General features: G+C 48.0%; 1 protein-coding gene across 2 annotated transcripts; it reads right to left on the bottom strand.

Moving 5' to 3' along the window:
- Positions 1–6,054: 6,054 nt before the first annotated feature.
- Positions 6,055–22,464, bottom strand: LOC143302235 (uncharacterized). Of its 2 annotated transcripts, none has more exons than XM_076616814.1 (6): positions 21,749–22,464; positions 17,532–17,751; positions 15,529–15,680; positions 15,235–15,303; positions 10,132–10,357; positions 6,055–6,616 (listed from the first exon to the last, which is right to left on the bottom strand). In XM_076616814.1, the coding sequence occupies exons 1-6, from the start codon at positions 21,783–21,785 to the stop codon at positions 6,187–6,189; spliced, it is 1,134 nt and encodes a 377-aa protein (XP_076472929.1). In that variant the 5' UTR covers positions 21,786–22,464; the 3' UTR covers positions 6,055–6,186. The 2 variants fall into 2 exon arrangements, with proteins under 2 accessions (XP_076472929.1, XP_076472930.1); XM_076616815.1 differs by having other exon boundaries at positions 17,544–17,751; positions 21,749–22,417.
- Positions 22,465–22,962: the final 498 nt, after the last annotated feature.

Genomic DNA, 22,962 nt, shown 5'->3' with positions numbered 1-22,962 from the left:
ACACATATCAAAGGAATATCTAATGTGGATGAAATATTTTTAGATTGACAGAATTTTAACAGAGCATCTAAAGAGTTAAGGTTTGATTTGTCTGATTTTATAATTGAAGTAGCTATGTTACAGAAATGTGAGTTAAGTCTATCTGTGGATATGTCTGTGAGTGATGTAATTTGTGTGGCTCTATTCTTATTTTTCAACTGATTTATGGCTTTCCACAAAGACTTACTATCAGACTTAGAAGTGATCAACTTTTGAAAATATTTCTTTTTCGCTAAACGTTTCATGTTATTTACTGCATTTCTTTGCTTTTGAAAATCTTCTCGGGTTCCAGTTGATAAAAGAAAATCTCTGAAATCGATGGCGTCTTCTATGTCTCCCGTTATCCAAGGCTTTTTCAGACTGGTTTTTACACGTTTAGTTTTGAATGGGGCGTGTTTGTTGTAAATGTTGAGGAAATTATGATACCATATTTCAAACGCTTCATCTGGATCAGTAAACTGATAAACGAGAGACATAGGAGAGTTCATCAGGTCCATCAAGAATGAATCAGGGTCAAATTTTGAATAACTTCTGTATGTGATAACTTTATGACAGTTTTTTGGTATCTTGATACCTTTTTTAGACCATGTGATACAAACTGGAAAGTGGTCGCTACAGCCAAAGGTTGGAGAGCATATTTCAGAAATAGTCTTTGTGGAAGTTGTGTATATGTGGTCGATGAGTGTTTGTGAAGTGCGAGTGATTCGTGTTGGTTTGTCGATTAACTGATTGAGATGAAAGGATTCGTATGTTTGTTTCCAGTTCAAATTACATTTCAGTAAATCTATATTAAAGTCACCCAATAAAATAATTTCATTTGAGAGCAGAGAAGCGTCTTCCATCATTAGCGTGAACTTATCCACCCAGTCAACGTGCTCTGCAGGATTCCTATAGATAAAGCCTATAAGAAACGGTTCCGATTTTTTAAAGTGTACCTGGATCCATACTGATTCAACATGGTGGTTTTCGAGTGATTGAATTCTTTTGAATCTAATATGTTCATGTACATAAATAAGTAAACCTGTTTCCTTTGGATTGAAAGAATCCTTACGAACGACATTATATCCAGGCATGGTTAGGTCAGAGTCTGACATATGTTCTGATAATCTTGATTCACCAAATCCAAAAATGTGAAAGTTTTTTCCAAAATTATTCAATATATCAGAAACATCAGATAACTTATTAATTATATGATTGATATTAAGAAAGCCTACTCTCAAACCTTCTCCCAATGGCCAAGCATCGCACGTCTGGGGTGTGTTAGCATTCATGATTATCTTAAGCTGACAATATAAGTAATGAAAAATTCAGTAAACAAGACACAGGACAATCTAGATTATATGGGAAAAGTAACAAAAATAATAATGTCAAGTAGATAGCAATCAAATTGAGAAAAGAAAAAAAAAAGAAGAAAAAAAAAGAGTAAATTCTGAAGATCAAACACTATAAGAAATGAAACAATCAATCAAGCGGAACCAATTAAATGAGCAAATTATGGGGTAGATAACAATTTCACCTTATGATAACAGGCTAATAATATATAATGACAAATGAAAGCTATTATATATAGAGACAAAAATCAGGACTCCTCAATCGTATCAGAGAGAGAGGGAGAGAAAGTGTGTGTGTGTGTGTGTGTGTGTGTGTGTGTGTGTGTGTGTGTGCACATTGTAACCCTTTATGTAACCCTTTACACAACACATGGTACACATTGTAACCCTGTACACAACGAGAGTTGCGACTTTGTAAGATTTGAAACATGTCTGTGATTGGGGATGAATTTCATTTTATAACGGAATGTCCCAATTATGATCAGTTCCGAAATAGATATGTTCCTAAAAAATATTTGTCTCCAAAATCGGTTTTTAATCTTTGTCATATGCTCAAAGGAGGCAAAGTAAGATGATTAGACTTGCAAATGTTGCCATGCTACACTTTTGGAGTTAAAAGACTTTTGTGTTTTCTCAACTTTTAGGTGACATTGTTGTGTGTTTGGAAATGTTTGTTCTGGGCATGAAAACATTATTTTGCAGTAATCCTCCACACTCCAATAGGAGTGAAAGGATAATTAAAACTTGAAACTTGTGTGTGAGTGATTTGATGACTAATACAGCACAACACAACAAAACACAACACAACACAGCACAACACGACACCACGCAATGACATTCAATACGATTCTCACACAGAATGTGGAAGAGAGAGAGTGTGTGTGTGTGTATGTGTGAGTGAGTGTGTGTTTATGTGTGAGTGAGTGTGTGTTTATGTGTGAGTGAGTGTGTGTATGTGTGAGTGAGTGTGTGTTTATGTGGATGCGACTGAGAGAAAGGAAGAGAGGGAGAGAGAGAGAGAGTGTGTGTGTGTGTGTGTGTGCGCGCGCGCGCGCGCCTGTGTGTGTGTATGTCCATGCGTATGTATGTGCGAGAGAGAAGGAGAAGACGGAGAGTGACGGGAACTGAGCGGTGTTCGGTGTGCAGACTGATCATCTCGCTCAGTACTGACGTGTCACCACTGAACTAGTTCAAACCCCCCACACTACACACACTGGCCCCGCGGAAGTGCGGAAAAGTAGGGATTGAGTGTTCAGGGTTCCAGTCTCATATACGGACCGGGATTGTTCACACTAAACCTTTAGTGGTGGTCTGGGTGCTAGTCTTTCGGAGGAGACGATGAACGGAGGTTTCGTGAGCAATATGCAAATGGTGCGCGTGAAAAAACCCACGACAACAAACAAAAGGGGTTTTTTTTTTTGGTTTTGGGGTTTGTTTGTTTTTTAAAGAAAAATCAGCTTTCATAGAAAATCAAATACATCTGCAAAACAATTTTTTAAGTGGTTATGCATTGAGCAATCCGAGTTTTTACACACAGAAATCAGTTGTGAAAAACAACACAAAAAAGCCCAAACCGACAACAACAGTTATACAGTACAATACAATATGTAGTGCAAGCGACGCAGACGGTTATCGAAATTAGTCACATTGTAGAGACACAGGACAGACCGGACATTGCCTTGTTCCGCCCTGTGGGAGGCACAGAGACCGCCTTTGTCCTCACGCCATGCCATTGTCCGCTCAGTGTCGACACTGACAGGGACCACCGCTCCTCAGAATGACATGCATGTAGGTCTGCCCTACACTGCCCACACACACACTGCTGGGACTGGGTTATCAGTCAACGTCGGAGTCATGTGTCGAATCACGGCTTTTGTTTCTTTTCTTTTCTTTTTCTTTCTTTTCTCTTTTAATTTTTTTTAATTTATTTATTTTTTTGTTTACCCTTATCCTGGAATCAAAGGCAGCATGGGGAGGCGACTGGGGGTGAGGTGCAAACGCCTCATTCAGGTATACACCGAACGCCAAAAAGATTAAGAAAAAACAGAAGAAAAATAAAGACAGATCAAAGATACATGATGAACATGGAAAACATCAAAACTGTTCTCGTTCACTGAGCGCGCTTGCACACACGCACGCACACGCACGCGCGCGAGCGGGCGCGCGCATGCACACAATCTCACATACGGACACACTTACGTACGTTATGTGTGCATCTCTCTCCGACACATGAGGCCTCAATTCTCGACACAATGCTAAATCAGAACCAAGTTCGTTTGTTGTTGTTTTTTTACGATTAGGATTTCCTTTTATTTGAAACATAACAGTATGTGAACATCAATTACAACTTACAAATCATTCTCATGCCAAGCAAACTGAAGCAAAAACTCAACTTTCACACGCACGCACGCACGCACGCACGCACACACACACACACATGGAGAGAGGAGGTTTGGGCTATGAATATTTTACAGAAATGTATTTTCGACAGAACGAAATAATCTTGAATCGCGAATTCAATAACTAAAACAAGGAACAAAGGGAAAAAAGGGAGAAGAGGAGGGCGGGCACAGGAATCACTATAGTCGTGTAACGAACACAGAAAACATACGTGAGTCAGGCATAAAGCGAGTCAGGTAACAGAATGCCACATTTCTGTACAGCACAATGATGCCTTCAAATCAACACCATCCATGAACAAGGCTGGGAATGGAGAGCTGTGGGGGGTGGGGGGCGGGGGGGGGGAGGGAGGGGGGAGAGGGAAGGAAGGGATAAGCAGAGGAAAGTGGAGGGGTAAGAGGGGTGGGGTGGGTGGCAGGGAAGAAGGAATATAGTATGCTCATTGTAGCTTCCATTTGTTTCATTGTAAACAGGCTGAACTTTGTACAGTTGTTGACTGACACAGTCAATTTCGCAGAACATTCTGCGTGACAGACTTTTAAAAAAGTTACTGCTCCGTAGTGTAGATACACGAAACAAGTAGATATGTACAAAGCATGTCTCTTTCAAAACACACACGCGTGCGCTTTCACAATCCAGTAAATCGAACAGTTAATACTAAAGCAAGCAAGCGCGCACACACTCAAACACACACACACACACCACACACGCACACAACTTAACTGAGTGTATGATATCATACACATATATGTTCAGCTTCATTGCGGATGACCCTATGTGAAATCTTTCCGACACACAGTGAGTTCACACATCTGACAGTTTGGGCTTTTTCAGGACGTTGAGCCCCTTTCTAAAAGCTCACACAGTTGTCACACTCCCTCAAAAGTTAACAGTGTTGTCGTGTATTTTCCAGTCAACAAAGTCCAGATTCTGATCATCTCTTGGTGCAGAATATTACGTACCTACCCAGTACCTGAACTTGGAGTGAACCAGTCACCATGGATCTTGTCAAACGACTGCCGGATCTTGACCATTGAAGACACACACTAACATGGCATACAGGTGTCCATGCCATTAACCAATCACTACACACCTTCCAGGCCCTCACATGGCCAGTCCTCTGTCGTGGCCGTCAGCCATGGCCGACAGTCGTGGCCGTCAGTCGTCAGTGGCCGTCAGTCGTGGCCGTCAGTCGTCAGTGGTCGTCAGTCGTGGCCGTCAGTCGTCAGTGGCCGTCAGTCGTGGCCGTCAGTCATGGCCGTCAGTCGTCAGTGGCCGTCAGTCGTCAGTGGTCGTCAGTCGTGGCCGTCAGTCGTCAGTGGCCGTCACACGTCAGTGGTCGTCAGTCGTGGCCGTCAGTCGTGGCCGTCAGTCGTCAGTGGTCGTCAGTCGTGGCCGTCAGTCGTCAGTGGCCGTCAGTCGTCAGTGGCCGTCAGTCGTGGCCGTCAGTCGTCAGTGGCCGTCAGTCGTCAGTGGCCGTCAGTCGTGGCCGTCAGTCGTGGCCGTCAGTCGTCAGTGGCCGTCAGTCGTGGCCGTCAGTCGTCAGTGGCCGTCAGTCGTGGCCGTCAGTCGTCAGTGGCCGTCAGTCGTCAGTGGCCGTCAGTCGTGGCCGTCAGTCGTCAGTGGCCGTCAGTCGTGGCCGTCAGTCGTCAGTGGCCGTCAGTCGTGGCCGTCAGTCGTCAGTGGCCGTCAGTCGTCAGTGGCCGTCAGTCGTCAGTGGTCGTCAGTCGTGGCCGTCAGTCGTCAGTGGCCGTCAGTCGTGGCCGTCAGTCGTCAGTGGCCGTCAGTCGTGGCCGTCAGTCGTCAGTGGCCGTCAGTCGTCAGTGGCCGTCAGTCGTCAGTGGCCGTCAGTCGTGGCCGTCAGTCGTCAGTGGCCGTCAGTCGTGGCCGTCAGTCGTCAGTGGCCGTCAGTCGTGGCCGTCAGTCGTCAGTGGCCGTCAGTCGTCAGTGGTCGTCAGTCGTGGCCGTCAGTCGTCAGTGGCCGTCAGTCGTCAGTGGTCGTCAGTCGTGGCCGTCAGTCGTCAGTGGCCGTCAGTCGTGGCCGTCAGTCGTCAGTGGCCGTCAGTCGTCAGTGGTCGTCAGTCGTGGCCGTCAGTCGTCAGTGGCCGTCAGTCGTGGCCGTCAGTCGTCAGTGGCCGTCAGTCGTCAGTGGCCGTCAGTCGTGGCCGTCAGTCGTCAGTGGTCGTCAGTCGTGGCCGTCAGTCGTCAGTGGTCGTCAGTCGTGGCCGTCAGTCGTCAGTGGCCGTCAGTCGTGGCCGTCAGTCGTCAGTGGCCGTCAGTCGTCAGTGGCCGTCAGTCGTGGCCGTCAGTCGTCAGTGGTCGTCAGTCGTGGCCGTCAGTCGTCAGTGGCCGTCAGTCGTCAGTGGCCGTCAGTCGTGGCCGTCAGTCGTCAGTGGCCGTCAGTCGTCAGTGGCCGTCAGTCGTGGCCACAGTTGACGTAGTTGGTGGAGCAGCTGGTCATCAGCAGGTAGCCGGTCAGACTGGACTGCTCAGCCTCGTGCGGCACGGGCAGCGTGGTGCTCAGCTTGCCGCTCAGCCCGCCGGACTCCTCACAGATGGTGCTCAGCGGGCAGCCCAGGGTGGGCGGTGTGCTCTTGGGGACCGCCCTGAAGCCCCGGTACACGGGATGGTCCAGCAGCAGGCTCTCATCCCCGGGGTTCTCCCCAGGGCAGGGGGTGTATAGGTTGGGCGCCGTGCTGCCGCCCTGGCCCTGGCTGCTGCAGCTGCCGTGCCGGAAGGACGTGTTCATCTCGGCGCGCGCGGCCCAGGAGGCACTGCTGTCGCTCCGCTTGGCAGGCCGCTGGGGTCTGGGGTGGTCCGGGGACAGGGAGCCCGCGCTGTCCAGTCTGTCGGCACGGACACAAGGTCAGGGTCAGGGTCAGGGTCACAGGGTCAGGGTCAGGGCCGTGTGGGGGGTGGGAAGGGTGAAGCAAGAACAGTAACGTGTTCTTTGAAGGGGCACAACTTCAAGACTCCAGACTGGTTTGTTGTTTATACACTAGTATAGTAATTCACTGTTCTTGTCGACATATGCAAACGATAACATAATATGTAAATGAGATAACGTGGAGTAGGTTACGAATGAGTTCAGAAAGTGTGTACATTACATACTATCAATGACAGTGCTGCTCAGAACTTTGCATCAGCTGACAAACAGATACATAAAAGGTACAGAGAAACAAACTGTATATCGTCCGTTCTAACAATGAATTCATCAATTAGTTGTTAATGTTATCATCAGTGAACACTCCTGATATCATTCTCATTGTCCTTTGGTGAAGAATGCTGTTATGGTGTCCTGCAGTGTCAACAGGTCACTAAGCCCTCGCTTTATACATTCTTGTCACTTATATGGTAAAGGCAAATATCATATTACATAAAGAAATAATCAAACGTATGCTGGGAAAAAAGAAGTGCAGATATCAATTCTTATCAGTTACATGGTTAAGACGATTATTATATTACATATAAGAAAAAAAATAGTCAAACGTGTGCAGGAGAAAAAGTGCAGTTATCAATTCTTCATAATAACAAAACTGATGTGACGATTTTTTTTTTTTTTTTTTTTTAAGTATTTAAGAGTATATTACAAAATCAGCTGAGATGAGGGAAAATGATAAAAGAAACCACAGTTGATGTAAACTCTTCGTGGACACCAGCTAACAAATCAGTTATAATATTACTTCCTTTCCATCCTTGTACCATTTTGATGACCATGCAGCTGTGCAAGCAATTCCAACCCGAAGATTTTTTTTTCTTTATCAAATCCCGCGGATGCAAACACACTCGTGCAAGCAGGCACACTATACACACTCGCATACCGACCCGTCTCCCAACACACACACACACACACACACACACACACACACACACACACACACACACAAACACGAACAAACAAACAAACAAACAAACGCATGCGCACGCACACACGCACGTAAGCACGCACACACTATACCCCCCCCCCCCCCCCAACACACACATGCATACTCCCCCACCCACATACACACTCCCGCCCTTTACCCCAACCGCACACTCTTCACCCACCCCCACCAACCCCAATCCCCCCCTCCCCCACACGATACATCCCCCACCCCTCCACCACACCCCTCCACAGAACACCCCCAGTCCCCCTCCCCCCCCCACACGATACATCCCCCACCCCTCCACCACACCCCTCCACAGAACACCCCCAGTCCCCCTCCCCCCCCCACACGATACATCCCCCACCCCTCCACCACACCCCTCCACAGAACACCCCCAGTCCCCCTCCCCCCCCACACGATACATCCCCCACCCCCCCACCACACCCCTCCACAGAACACCCCCAGTCCCCCTCCCCCCCCCCCACGATACATCCCCCACCCCCCCACCACACCCCTCCACAGAACACCCCCACCCCCACGTCCACAGAACACCCCCAGTCCCCCTCCCCCCCCCCACGATACATCCCCCACCCCTCCACCACACCCCTCCACAGAACACCCCCAGTCCCCCTCCCCCCCCACGATACATCCCCCACCCACCACACCCCTCCACAGAACACCCCCAGTCCCCCTCCCCCCCCCCCACATCCCCCACCCCCCCACCACACCCCTCCACAGAACACCCCCAGTCCCCCTCCCCCCCCACGATACATCCCCCACCCCCCCACAACACCCCTCCACAGAACACCCCCAGTCCCCATCCCCCCCCCCACGATACATCCCCCACCCCCCCCCCCCACGATACATCCCCCACCCCCCCACCACACCCCTCCACAGAACACCCCCAGTCCCCCCCCCCCCCACGATACATCCCCCACCCCTCCACCACACCCCTCCACAGAACACCCCCAGTCCCCCTCCCCTCCCCCACGATACATCCCCCACCCCTCCACAGAACACCCCCAGTCCCCCTCCCCCCCCCCCACGATACATCCCCCACCCCTCCACCACACCCCTCCACAGAACACCCCCAGTCCCCCTCCCCCCCCACGATACATCCCCCCCCCCTCCACCACACCCCTCCACAGAACACCCCCAGTCCCCCTCCCCCCCCCCACGATACATCCCCCACCCCTCCACCACACCCCTCCACAGAACACCCCCAGTCCCCCTCCCCCCCCACGATACATCCCCCCCCCCTCCACCACACCCCTCCACAGAACACCCCCAGTCCCCCTCCCCCCCCCCCCCCACGATACATCCCCCCCCCCCTCCACCACACCCCTCCACAGAACACCCCCAGTCCCCCCCCCCCCACGATACATCCCCCACCCCTCCACCACACCCCTCCACAGAACACCCCCAGTCCCCCTCCCCTCCCCCACGATACATCCCCCACCCCTCCACAGAACACCCCCAGTCCCCCTCCCCCCCCCCACGATACATCCCCCACCCCTCCACCACACCCCTCCACAGAACACCCCCAGTCCCCCTCCCCCCCCACGATACATCCCCCCCCCCTCCACCACACCCCTCCACAGAACACCCCCAGTCCCCCTCCCCCCCCCCCCCCACGATACATCCCCCCCCCCTCCACCACACCCCTCCACAGAACACCCCCAGTCCCCCTCCCCCACCCCCACGATACATCCCCCACCCCTCCACCACACCCCTCCACCACACCCCTCCACAGAACACCCCCAGTCACCCTCCCCCCCCCCCACGATACATCCTCCACCCCTCCACCACACCCCTCCACAGAACACCCCCAGTCCCCCCCCCCCCCCCCCCCCCACGATACATCCCCCACCCCTCCACCACACCTCTCCACAGAACACCCCCAGTCCCCCTCCCCCCCCCCCACGATACATCCCCCACCCCTCCACCACACCCCTCCACAGAACACCCCCAGTCCCCCTCCCCCCCCCTCCCCAACGATACATCCCCCCCTCCACTCGCCTCGAACCCCCCCCCCCACCCCCACCCCCAAAGAACCCTCATCCCGCCTCGACCTCACGACCATCCTCCCCGCCTACCCCCCTTCCTACGATACATCTCCCCCTCACCTCCCCCCTCACGATACATCTCCCCCTCACCTCCCCCCTCACGATACATCTCCCCCTCACCTCCCCCCTCACGATACATCCCCCCTCCACCCCCCTCGAACCCCCCCCCCCCAAGATCAACCCCCATCCCCCCTCCACCCCCCAAAGAACAATCATCCTCCCCGCCTACCCCCCTTCCTACGATACATCTCCCCCTCACCACCCCCCCCACGATACATCCCCCACCCCACGATACATCCCCCACCCCTCCCCCCCACCCCACGATACATCCCCTACCCCCTCCACCCCCGCCCTTCCACGCCCCCACAAAACTATCCCCAGCCCCCCCCCCCCCCGGCCCCCCCTCCCCCCCCCCCCCCACACACACACCTGGATCTGGCCCCTGCAGGCGGGCCGTTGCCGTGACGGGTGTAGCTGACGGAGGAGTCCCTGCGGATGGCACCGATGTTGAGGTGCAGGGAGGTGTTGGTGCTCTGCTGCATGTGACGACGCCTCAGCAGCGCCACCACGCCGCCGATGACGATGATGACGACGAGAGGCACGATGATCAGCAGCAGCAGCACCATGATGGTGTCCGTGTGTAGGGCGCCTCCGTCTGTACACACATGGGGGAGGTTGGGGGAGCTGGTCCGTCTGTCTGTCTGTCTGCCTGTCTGTTCATCGCTCTGTCTGTCTATTTATCTGTGTGTCTGTCTGTCCGTGTGTAGGGCGCCTCCGTCTGTACACACATGGGGGAGGTTGGGGGAGCTGGTCCGTCTGTCTGTCTGTCTGCCTGTCTGTTCATCGCTCTGTCTGTCTATTTATCTGTGTGTCTGTCTGTCCGTGTGTAGGGCGCCTCCGTCTGTACACACATGGGGAGGTTGTGGGGCTGGTCCGTCTGTCTGTCTGTTCATCGCTCTGTCTGTCTATTTATCTGTGTGTCTGTCTGTCCGTGTGTAGGGCGCCTCCGTCTGTACACACATGGGGGAGGTTGGGGGAGCTGGTCCGTCTGTCTGTCTGTTCATTGCTCTGTCTGTCTATTTATCTGTGTGTCTGTCTGTCCGTGTGTAGGGCGCCTCCGTCTGTACACACATGGAGGAGGTTGGGGGAGCTGGTCCGTCTGTCTGTCTGTTCATCGCTCTGTCTGTCTATTTATCTGTGTGTCTGTCTGTCCGTGTGTAGGGCGCCTCCGTCTGTACACACATGGGGGAGGTTTGGGGAGCTGGTCCGTCTGTCTGTCTGTTCATCGCTCTGTCTGTCTATTTATCTGTGTGTCTGTCTGTCCGTGTGTAGGGCGCCTCCGTCTGTACACACATGGGGGAGGTTTGGGGAGCTGGTCCGTCTGTCTGTCTGTTCATCGCTCTGTCTGTCTATTTATCTGTGTGTCTGTCTGTCCGTGTGTAGGGCGCCTCCGTCTGTACACACATGGGGGAGGTTTGGGGAGCTGGTCCGTCTGTCTGTCTGTTCATCGCTCTGTCTGTCTATTTATATGTGTGTCTGTCTGTCCGTGTGTAGGGCGCCTCCGTCTGTACACACATGGGGGAGGTTTGGGGAGCTGGTCCGTCTGTCTGTCTGTTCATCGCTCTGTCTGTCTATTTATCTGTGTGTCTGTCTGTCCGTGTGTAGGGCGCCTCCGTCTGTACACACATGGGGGAGGTTTGGGGAGCTGGTCCGTCTGTCTGTCTGTTCATCGCTCTGTCTGTCTATTTATCTGTGTGTCTGTCTGTCCGTGTGTAGGGCGCCTCCGTCTGTACACACATGGGGGAGGTTGGGGGAGCTGGTCCGTCTGTCTGTCTGTTCATCGCTCTGTCTGTCTATTTATCTGTGTGTCTGTCTGTCCGTGTGTAGGGCGCCTCCGTCTGTACACACATGGGGGAGGTTTGGGGAGCTGGTCCGTCTGTCTGTCTGTTCATCGCTCTGTCTGTCTATTTATCTGTGTGTCTGTCCGTGTGTAGGGCGCCTCCGTCTGTACACACATGGGGGAGGTTGGGGGTGGTGGTCCGTCTGTCTGTCTGTTCATCGCTCTGTCTGTCCGTCTGTCTGTCTTGTCTGCCTGTTTATCTGTCTGTCTGTCTGTCGGGGGAGGGGCTTGGGGTCTGTTCTACGGTCTGTTCGTCGGTCGGTCTGTCTGTCTATGTATCTGTCTGTCTGTCTGCAGGCATAGTAAAGGGGTGATTGACATGTCTGTGTGTGTGTGGGGGGGGGGGGGGTTGTGGTCTATCTCTATGTCTCTGCTCAACAGTCTGTCTGTCTGTTCATTGGTCTGTCTGTTCATCCGCCCGTCTGTCTCTGTTCATCGGTCTCAGTATATATACGTTTATCTGTCTGTCTGTCTAACTATCTGTCTGTCTGTCTGTTTTCCTGTCTGTATTATTCTTGATTACTCAGAGAAAGTGTCACTATTATAGTTTCATTGTGTGTGGATTGCCCTGACTGTGGACTGCATCGGACGGACCGAGACTGAAGAAAACCCTGACCAACCTTCTGTGCAATGGGGAAGCAAAACACGCACTGGCTTTCAAGTAATACTGTATATATAAAAAAAAAAATTAAATATAAAAACACCCCCTGAAAAATGTCAGTGCCACTGCACATAAATGAATCAGCTCACGAGCACTGCACATTTCATACCTTCGCTGCTCCGCGGACTGACAAGTGAAGACAATTATGATCATCAATACCGCGATGTCCAGGTAAATACAAATAAGAAGAGAACAGAAGACCTGCTGGAACAGGGACAATATAGGACAAAAAAGAAGCAAATAAAGAAAAAACGAAGAAAGAGGCAGAGAAAAGAAATGAAAGAAAAGGAAAATAAAAGAAGAGGATTATGACTATCGAGATGATGATAACAAAACAACTATGAAAAAAAGAGAAAAAAAGGGACAACAGGAATCAAATCATGTTTTGATGCCTTCAGACGCCATACTTACTGGTAGCATTTGGACGATTTTTGTTCGTCGATATCAAATCACAAAAGCACTGCGCTATCATTGACTTCTGAATGGTAATTATCAAGGTTAGTAAAAAACTGGAGCTAATAAACATAATATATTCTTCACTTATCAACGATTTTAATGAAAACTGCTCTAAATTTTTTAAAAGTGCGACTGCTTGAAAGTTCGTCTGCTACGATCGACGTCAGCTCTGGCGCGAACAAGTCAAAGCGGATGACGCAAAAGCACTGCGGTGATCGCACTGCGTCAGACTTGTAGTGAACTGATGAAAGCAGCACATTTTAAAAACCAAATCACGCAATTATAATGCAGAAGCCTTCTTCTTGTTCGATTTTGGTAGAATATTTATCACTGTTTATTCTTTCAAATCCGTTGTTTTTTTTGTTTTTTTTGTCTGTGTACCTTTAGTTTGACCCCATTCTGTTAGTGACTCAGTGGACCACGGTGTGTACACTGTGTTCCCGTGATGGGGTTGCTGGCACCGTTCTCACGGCACTGAGTGGTATGGGGCCTGACGGCAAAGAGGGGGAGTTGCTGGTCACGCCTGTGTGCAGCGTTCAAGCCACTTGTGCGCCGTGTCTGTATGCCCCCCCCCCCCCCACTCTCCACCCCTCCCTCACCACCCACCCCTCACACCACCACTCCTGTCAAACCTCAGCTGATGCTCCGGGCACATTACATGCCCTTCACAGTTGGGACAGAAATCCCATGGTGGGGCACTTGTTGCGAACACAGACGTGACTAAATCCCTCATTGTTCAACTTGTACTGTTATTACGTTCCAGGTTGTCGTTTTGTTTTGTTTTAACTCACTTGTGTAAACAAAGTGAGTCTATGTTTTAACCCGGTGTTCGGTTGTCTGTGTGTGTGTGTGTGTGTGTGTGTGTGTGTGTGTGTATCCGTGGTAAACTTTAACATTGACATTTTCTCTGCAAATACTTTGTCAGTTGACACCAAATTAGGCATTAAAATAGGAAAAATTCAGTTCTTTCCAGTCATCTTGTTTAAAACAATATTGCACCTCTGGGATGGGCACAAAAAAATAAAAAATGAAGCCTAATTATATGCAAACTGCATTTACTGTTATATTTATATTTTTTGTATTCTCTAAACTTGGCACTTTGATCTGGTATTCTGACACAACAACAAGAGCAGTCATTATTATCATTTTTTGTTTAAACAGGAACTTCTTTTGCTAAGCATGGACGTTTTATTTATTTTGCAAACGTTTTGGTGCAGATAGTAAAAAAAGGAAATTACTCTGTAATTAATGCTAGGGGACTTAATTTGCTTTAAACTGATCTTTCTCATCTTAAACATTACATTTTGAAATTATACTCAATACATAAAAAGCTTGTGTATTTTACTTTCAGTGTACAGGGCTTTCACTATGTTCAATCGCCCAAGTGGTCTTTTTCGGAAAATACTAAAATCAATATGACGAGTGGACTTTACAGATCTGTTGGCTGAGCCCTGAAGGTCATGGGCAAAAATCAATTGCGTACACATATTTATACACATTCAAAGCGCGTGCTCATATTCTTCGCGAACGCGAATGACGCCATTTGTTTCAAGTTGTTGACCTGCCCGTTCAATCCTATTATTCAATGGACAATACACGATAACATGTGATGGAAAGTTGGAGAAGGAGACCGTTAAATATTTATTCAGAGAAAGATTTGTGAACGCCTCATCACTTACTGGATTATGCCCCAAACTGCTATAAAAAATATCCACAGAATCAGTCGGAATTCACAGTTAAAAATTGTAAACCATGCGAGTTAATACCCTTGAACTGATCACGATGAAACGAAAAAATTTCCAGTCTTGACTTTTCTCAAAATGAAGTCCTTTTCACTTCTTACGACGTTTAGAAGTACTTGTACTTGGCTCTACATGTTATTAGTTTAACAAAATGCTAAATTTTCACATCAACTTTAAAACTATAAAACTAGAATGAACATAAAAATCTGAGAAATTGAATCGACCGTGTCGTACTACATTCCCGGCAGGTGTAACTAAACTTGCACATCTATCTAGATCTAGTGAAAACGGCTAAATGTTGCAGTATGATTGCGGCGATAGCCATTAAAAAGGATTCTTTATTGCCCTTAAAGATTTTTTGAATGCCCAAGATACACCAGAATAATATGCTTTAAACAGCGTTCTCGCTGCGAATACCGCAATTGATTTATCGCCCTTTAAAAAAGTATGTTCAAATGTTAAATTTTAGACTGTCAGTTAAGTAGCCACGATAGTGTAATGGATAAGGCAGTTTCTTTTTACCCGAACACACGGGGTTCGAATCTGGCTAGGACTTCTTTTTTTTTTTCTTTTTTTCTTTTTTTTTTCTTTTTTTTCTTTTTTTTAAACGCGAAGTTTTATATTAACAAATACAGAACACATTTTAACGATTAGATTTTTTTGATTTTTTTTAAAAAGTCTATCACAAGTGAGTCTTGAAGGCCTTGCCTCTCTTGTTTTTGTTTTGTTTGTTTGTTTGTTGTTGTTTTGTTGTTGTTGTTGTTGTTGTTTACCTTTGTTGGAGTCGGGGACCTTTTTCTTAGCCTTCGACTTCATGTCGTCAACTTTAGACTGCAGCGTTCCTGTAAACACATTTGATATAACTTATACAAGTTATGATATGATCGGGTCTGATATGTCACTTACACACACACACACACACACACACACACACACACACACTATCAAACACACACACACTCTCTCTCTCTCTCTCACTCCTATCAAACACACACACACTCTCTCTCTCTCTCTCACTCCCTCTATCAAACACACACACACACACACACACACACACACACACACACCTTTGTCAGATCCGTAGAGCACCTGGCAGCTGAAGCCCCGTGACTGTGTGTCGGGCTGGTCCCCAGACACGAGCTGCATGGTGAAGTGAGGACCTTCGATGAAGTAGGCGTACTGCTGGAACGGCGGGTTGCCGCACGTGAAGGTCAGTTTCCTGACACCATCACCACCAACACCACCACCACATATCAGCACTCGTTTGTTGACCCCAATCAGTTTGATAGATGAAATGAAATGAAATGAAACTATGGTGCTTAGAGCCTCGCCGACCACTAAGGCCATCTCAAGGCTATCGCCGCGTTAATAACTACTACAAGGATAAAAAAAAAAAACCAACCAATTAAAACGAGTGACCACTTCAAACTTTCCACTCCAAAGTTTAAAAAAAACTTCCATAGTTTAAAACCTTCAAATATAGATAAGCATAGAACATGCAAAGAAAGAAAGGAAGAAACACGTATACCTAAATAGACAGAGCTCATAAATTCGTTCATTCATTCAGCTGTTCGTCGGGATTTCAGATTCTGTATCAATTGATACTGCAGTCGTTTGAGATTGTCATCAAAGGCAAATTTAAGAGAGAAAAAGTCTGAAGAAGAAAGAAACAAAACAAAACGAAACACACACACACACACACACACACACACACACACACACACATCCCATCCCCCACACACATACACACACGCGCACGAACACACGCACGCACGCACGCACGCAAACACACACACACACACACACACATCCCATCCCCCACACACATACACACACGCGCGCGAACACACGCACGCAGGCAAACACACACACACACACACACACACACACACACACACACACACACATTCAATCAGCCAGACGAGTTATTGTAAACAGCCAACATCACGAAAACAAATGTTGATCTTGAACCTGTATGTCTAACAGTTCCTTAAGTGATACACTTTTTTGTGTGTGTGCATTGTTCACAGCGATGTATTCAGTCGGGGGTTTTGTTTGTTTGTTGTTGTTGGCTGTTTTTTTTTGGGGGGGTTGTTGTTTTTTTGTTTTGTTTGTTTGTTTGTTGTTGCTGTTGTTGTTTTACTCCATGTGCAGTTTTTAATGTCATAGAAAGAGGTTTTGATTTTTTTAATGTGATGGCAGGCGAATAAAGATAATATTGTAGCTTGTATTTGTTAACAAAGTCAAGCATGTTACTTTCATAAGTGCGGAAAAGGTGTGAGATGTCCACAACTTTCAGCTGACAGCCCATAAGTTTTGTCTTGGTCGCTAACACTTCGAACGACAAAGCCTGCAAGTCAATCCAGTATTAGTGAGAAAATTCCAAAAGAGATTTATTGCGGTTAGTTTTATTTCAAACATTGTATGCATTTGTTGCTTTTGGATTTTTCCATTCGTTTACTTGCTTCTTGTTGTTGTGTTTTTCGATGCTGTATTGAAATGAGCGACATAGAATCACTGTATTGAAAATGTATATGAAACAAGAACATGGAATCAGCGGTGATCTGTTTTGCAATCAAGTACTTTATTTTGACAATATAGAGATACATTTAATAAAATAATATGACACAGAATATTAAACAAACAAAACAAGACGAGTCTGCATGTGGTTTATATGAATGTCTATGCCGGATAAATAGTCGATTCAAAACTAAAAACAAAAAAGTCCTATCTATTTGATAACTTCGATCTAACTGCAGTTGCGGCGAACAAACTGTTTGCATAACTGATTTTAATTCTGTTTGATGGCAGGCCACAAGAAATAACAGCTCTTTCTCTCTCTCTCTAGCTCTCTGTGTGTGTGTGTGTGTGTGTGTGTGTGTGTGTGTGTGTGTGTGCGTGTGTGTGTGTGTGTGTGTGCGGGTACGCGCGTGTGTGTGTGTATTAGATTTCATAACAACACAACAAAACACAATACAACACAATGCAACATGACGCCCTGACATGAGTTTCAACACGATTCACACACACACACACACACACACACACACACACACACACACACACACACCTGTAACCAGACCTGAGCGAGTCCGAGATGACCAGCCTGTCGTGGTGGCGACAGGCCAGCTGGAAGTCCGTGAAGACCACTGCCCACAGCCCGGACTCCACTGACCACTGCCAGCGCCACGAGTCGGAACCCGGGTAGCTGTCCGGGTAGTTCTCCGAGGTGACGGACAGGTAGTCACGGGCCGCGCTGTACTGGATGGTCTGGTTGGCCGCGCTCAGTGCTGAGAGAGGTGGAGAGACAGACACACACACGGTCAGTGCTGAGAGAGGTGGAGAGACAGACACACACACGGTCAGTGCTGAGAGAGGTGGAGAGACAGACACACGGTCAGTGCTGAGAGAGGTGGAGAGACAGACACACACACGGTCAGTGCTGAGAGAGGTGGAGAGACAGACACACACACGCTCAGTGCTGAGAGAGGTGGAGAGACAGACACACACACGGTCAGTGCTGAGAGAGGGGGAGAGACAGACACACGGTCAGTGCTGAGAGAGGTGGAGAGACAGACACACGGTCAGTGCTGAGAGAGGGGGTGAGACAGACACACGGTCAGTGCTGAGAGAGGTGGAGGAGACAGACACACGGTCAGTGCTGAGAGAGGTGGAGAGACAGACACACGGTCAGTGCTGAGAGAGGTAGAGAGACAGACACACGGTCAGTGCTGAGAGAGGTGGAGAGACAGACACACGGTCAGTGCTGAGAGAGGTGGAGAGACAGACATACGGTCAGTGCTGAGAGAGGTGGAGAGAGACAGACACACGGTCAGTGCTGAGAGAGGTGGAGAGAGACAGACACATGGTCAGTGCTGAGAGAGGTGGAGAGACAGACACACGGTCAGTGCTGAGAGAGGTAGAGAGACAGACACACGGTCAGTGCTGAGAGAGGTGGAGAGAGACAGACACACGGTCAGTGCTGAGAGAGGTGGAGAGAGACAGACACATGGTCAGTACTGAGAGAGGTGGAGAGACAGACACACGGTCAGTGCTGAGAGAGGTGGAGAGAGACAGACACATGGTCAGTGCTGAGAGAGGTGGAGAGACAGACACACGGTCAGTGCTGAGAGAGGTAGAGAGACAGACACACGGTCAGTGCTGAGAGATGTGGAGAGAGTCAGACACACGGTCAGTGCTGAGAGAGGTGGAGAGAGTCAGACACACGGTCAGTGCTGAGAGAGGTGGAGAGAGACAGACACACGGTCAGTGCTGAGAGATATGGAGAGAGACAGACACACGGTCAGTGCTGAGAGAGGTGGAGAGAGACAGACACACGGTCAGTGCTGAGAGATATGGAGAGAGACAGACACACGGTCAGTGCTGAGAGAGGTGGAGAGAGACACACGGTCAGTGCTGAGAGAGGTGGAGAGAGACAGACACACGGTCAGTGCTGAGAGAGGTGGAGAGAGACACACGGTCAGTGCTGAGAGAGGTGGAGAGACAGACACACGGTCAGTGCTGAGAGAGGTGGAGAGACAGACACACGGTCAGTGCTGAGAGAGGTGGAGAGAGACAGACACACGGTCAGTGCTGAGAGAGGTGGAGAGACAGACACACGGTCAGTGCTGAGAGAGGTGGAGAGACAGACACACGGTCAGTGCTGAGAGAGGTGGAGAGACAGACACACGGTCAGTGCTGAGAGAGGTGGAGAGAGACAGACACACGGTCAGTGCTGAGAGATGTGGAGAGAGTCAGACACACGGTCAGTGCTGAGAGAGGTGGAGACAGACAGACACATGGTCAGTGCTGAGAGAGGTGGAGAGAGACAGACACATGGTCAGTGCTGAGAGAGGTGGAGAGACAGACACACGATCAGTGCTGAGAGAGGTGGAGAGAGACAGACACACGGTCAGTGCTGAGAGAGGTGGAGACAGACACACGGTCAGTGCTGAGAGAGGTGGAGAGACAGACACACGGTCAGTGCTGAGAGAGGTGGAGAGACAGACACACGGTCAGTGCTGAGAGAGGTGGAGAGAGTCAGACACACGGTCAGTGCTGAGAGAGGTGGAGAGACAGACACACGGTCAGTGCTGAGAGAGGTGGAGAGAGACAGACACACGGTCAGTGCTGAGAGAGGTGGAGAGACAAATGACACGTGTGGGAATCGGTTTGTAGGGCAGAGCATTTTGTTTGCTTGTTTGTTGCTGTTGTGTGTGTGTGTGTGTGTGTGTGTGTGTGTGTGTGTGTGTGTGTGTGTGTGTGTGATTGAATGAGTGAGAGAGAGAGAGAAAGAGAGAGTGAGAGAGAGAGTGTTTGTGTGTGTGTGTGTGTGTGTGTTTGATTGAGTGAGTGAGAGAGAGAGAGAAAGAGAGAGTGAGAGAGAGAGAGTGTGTGTGTGAGTGTGTGTGTGTGTGTGTGTGTGTGTGTGTGTGTGTGTGTGTGTGTGTGTGTGTGTGTGTGCGTGCGTGGGTGTGTATGTGTGTGTGTGTTGTGAATGTATGTGAAATGTTTGGCTCTGTTGAAAAAAGAGAGAGAGAGAGAGAGCACAAAAAACCCTAAATAAGTGTTCATCATAATCGTCATCATCATCGTCGTTATTATTATTATTATCATTATTATTATTACTATTATTTTCATTATCATTAAACGTGAAGAAAAAAATTATACGTTAAACATTCCAAACAAGAAGAAAACAGACACCAGATAAAGCAATCTTTTTAATGATCATAAACTAACAACAGATTCTAGGTAATACCGTATCTTAAGAATGTAAAGTCTATAAACACAAAAGATAGAATTAATGAGTCAACTCAGAATCAGTGCTTACGGTTTATACACGGCCACAGAACAGAGAAGACATATTATACCAACCGAAAAAAGAGCGAACACGCAAAGTTTGTGATATATTTGAAGATAAAAATCTTCTTCTTCTTCTTTTTTTTTTTTTTTTTTTTTTTTTTTTTTTTGATGTTGTTTTCTTTTTGGCCAGTATAAATCAAATGAAAATGAGAGAAAAGAATTCACCCTAAAACAATTACCTACACATTAAATATTTGTTATTTTGCCATCAGAATGTAGGAATATACACAACTTTAAGAAAAGAAACTGGTTTGTTGCGGTTGTCTTGTGAGCCTGATGGGCTTGGGGGACAAATACGTGAAAATTGTATTGTATTGTATTGTATTGTATTACTCTTTTTTGTCGCAACAGATTTCTCTATGTGAAATTCGGGCAGCTCTCCCCATGGAGAGCGCGTCGCTACACTGAGAGCGCCACTCTTTATTGAAGATTTTTTTCCTGCATGCAGTTTTTTTTGTTTTGTTGTTGTTGTTGTTGTTTTTTTTGTTTTTTTTTGGGGGGGGTTGTTTGTTTGTTTGTTGTTGTTGTTTGTTTTGTTTTGTTTTGTTTTGTTTTGGGTTTTTTTTACCTTTTCCAATCGAAGTGGATTTTTCTACAGAATTTTGCCAGGGACAACCCTTTTGTTGCCGTGGATACTCTACGTGCGCTAACTGCATGCTGCACACAGGACCTCGGTTTATCGTCTCACCCGAATGACTAGATCACTACTCAAGGTCTAGTGGAGGGGGAGAAAATACTGGTGACTGTGTCGGGATTCTAACCAGTGCGATCAGATTCTCTCGCTTCCTAGTATACGCGGGCGCATTGCCTCTAGGCCATCACTCCACACTGTGATTCCCGGTTCTGACACTCTGAGAACTGATTGCTGACTAGCCAACAGAGCTAGCTAGCTAGCTAGGTAAGGCATTGACCGCCTGGCCAATCAACCAACTGAAGCAACACAAAATAAAACAAGCAAACAAAAACTTTAACCAGCGAAGGTATCCACCAGTGTTCACCCTCTCACTCACCACATCGACAAAAACCAGAAAAATCAACGAACCTACAGACGTTCCTTCTGTCAGTCACCATTGTAACACAAAGTGTCAAGTAACCAACCAGCCAGCACTCACTTACCAATCACGTCACCAAGCATAGCACAGCAACTTATGCAGAAATTACCTTCCAATATATGCGTCATTCTATCATTTTTGTTTTCGACATGTTTTTTCCTAAAAGATACAGCCGTTTTCTGCTCTCCTGTTCCTGGCCCCTTTCTTTCAAATCATCATCATCAACAACAACAACAACAACAACAATGATAATAATGATATAGTAATAATAATAATAGTAGTAGTAGTAAGAAGAAGAAGAAGAAAACCCATTTTATTACAAAAAAACAAAAAACCAACCATCGTATATTTGTAACTGTATCAAGTCTCTTACCAGGCACAAGGAGCAGAAGCAGAATCACAGTATCCATATTTTGTAGATGCAAGGGGAAAAGTACTGTTTCCTGTATTTTTTCGATCTCAATAAAAAGATACTTTTTTTCCTTCGAAATGACAGATTTGGCTGGAGCCGGGATCGTCTCACGGAAGTCAGTTTTATGCCCGACTGAAAAAGCCGAGAAAAAAGAGTTAAAAAGAAAAGAAAAAAAAAAGAAAGATTTTGCTTTTCTCGGATATTTTTTTCTAATCCTGGCCCACAGATGTTTCAGTCAAGCTGCTTTCTTTGGGGTAGTGTTTATTATTGTTGTTGTTTTGTTGTTGTTGTTTTTTAAAAGATTTTTATTTCTGTACTAGTCACTCAACTTCCACTGAAACTTCCGAAAGAACCTGACGAAAACGAATCCTTGAATGATATTTATGTATAATCTCTTCACACCAACATCCGTGAAATAATCAGCTGCTGAGACAATTGCGAGAAGCACGTCACGGATCTGAACAACTTGAGCCAATCACGCCAACTGACGATAGTCACAGCGAAGGAGCCGTGCCGAAACCGTTGTCAGAGCCACGCACACGTGACCTCTTGTCGGTGTCAAAGGTCGCTCATTGTGTGCAGGAACGAGGCTAGGCTGACGACACAACGTTCTTCTTGTTGTTGGTTCATCTCTCGGTTTCTCAACCCCGCCCCTCTCTCGTTCTCTCCACTCATCTCCACTCGAATCAGTTCCGCTGGCCGGAAGTGGAAAGTTACCGTGTTTACTCCATGAGCGACATGCTGGCTGGCGCGTCCTCTTGACGAAGAATTGCCTCCAGGGCTTGACAACGGCTCAGCCAATCATCCACTGACACCATGCTCTTCTTGTTCCTGATGCGGAGTTTGCTGCACATTTGTCCTTGGCAGCATCCCAAGTGTATGTGGACGGAACTGTACACACCGACACGCTCCATGCTCATGGGCACATACACCGGACTGAAAGCCAGTCCTCAACTGAATACACATACGTCAGTTTGTGTGGAGACTGTAAATACTGGAAGGATGCAACTGAGTTTTCCTCTGTGTGTGTGTGTGTGTGTGTGTGTGTGTGTGTGTGTGTGTGTGTGTTGTTCGGTTTTAGGATGTTGTTTTTTTGGTGTGTGTGTGTGTGTGCGCGCGCGCGCGCACGCGTACTCGTGCATACTTATGTGTCTGTGTGTATGCAGTACAAGTCG

This window comes from Babylonia areolata, chromosome 29 (assembly GCF_041734735.1).
Source record: "Babylonia areolata isolate BAREFJ2019XMU chromosome 29, ASM4173473v1, whole genome shotgun sequence".
Classification (NCBI taxonomy): domain Eukaryota; kingdom Metazoa; phylum Mollusca; class Gastropoda; order Neogastropoda; family Buccinidae; genus Babylonia; species Babylonia areolata.
The sequence above is the reverse complement of the archived record's forward strand: the minus strand, read 5'-3'. Positions and strand labels throughout refer to the sequence as shown.

Excerpts from the sequence above, each read along its gene's own strand:
- LOC143302235 (XM_076616814.1), bottom strand. The coding sequence starts at position 21,785 with ATGGATACTGTGATTCTGCTTCTGCTCCTTGTGCCTG. Across the intron at positions 17,752-21,748 it reads GCTTCTGCTCCTTGTGCCTG|CACTGAGCGCGGCCAACCAG; the intron begins GTAAGAGACTTG and ends CACCTCTCTCAG. Across the intron at positions 6,617-10,131 it reads CCTGCAGGGGCCAGATCCAG|ACTGGACAGCGCGGGCTCCC; the intron begins GTGTGTGTGTGG and ends CCGTGCCGACAG.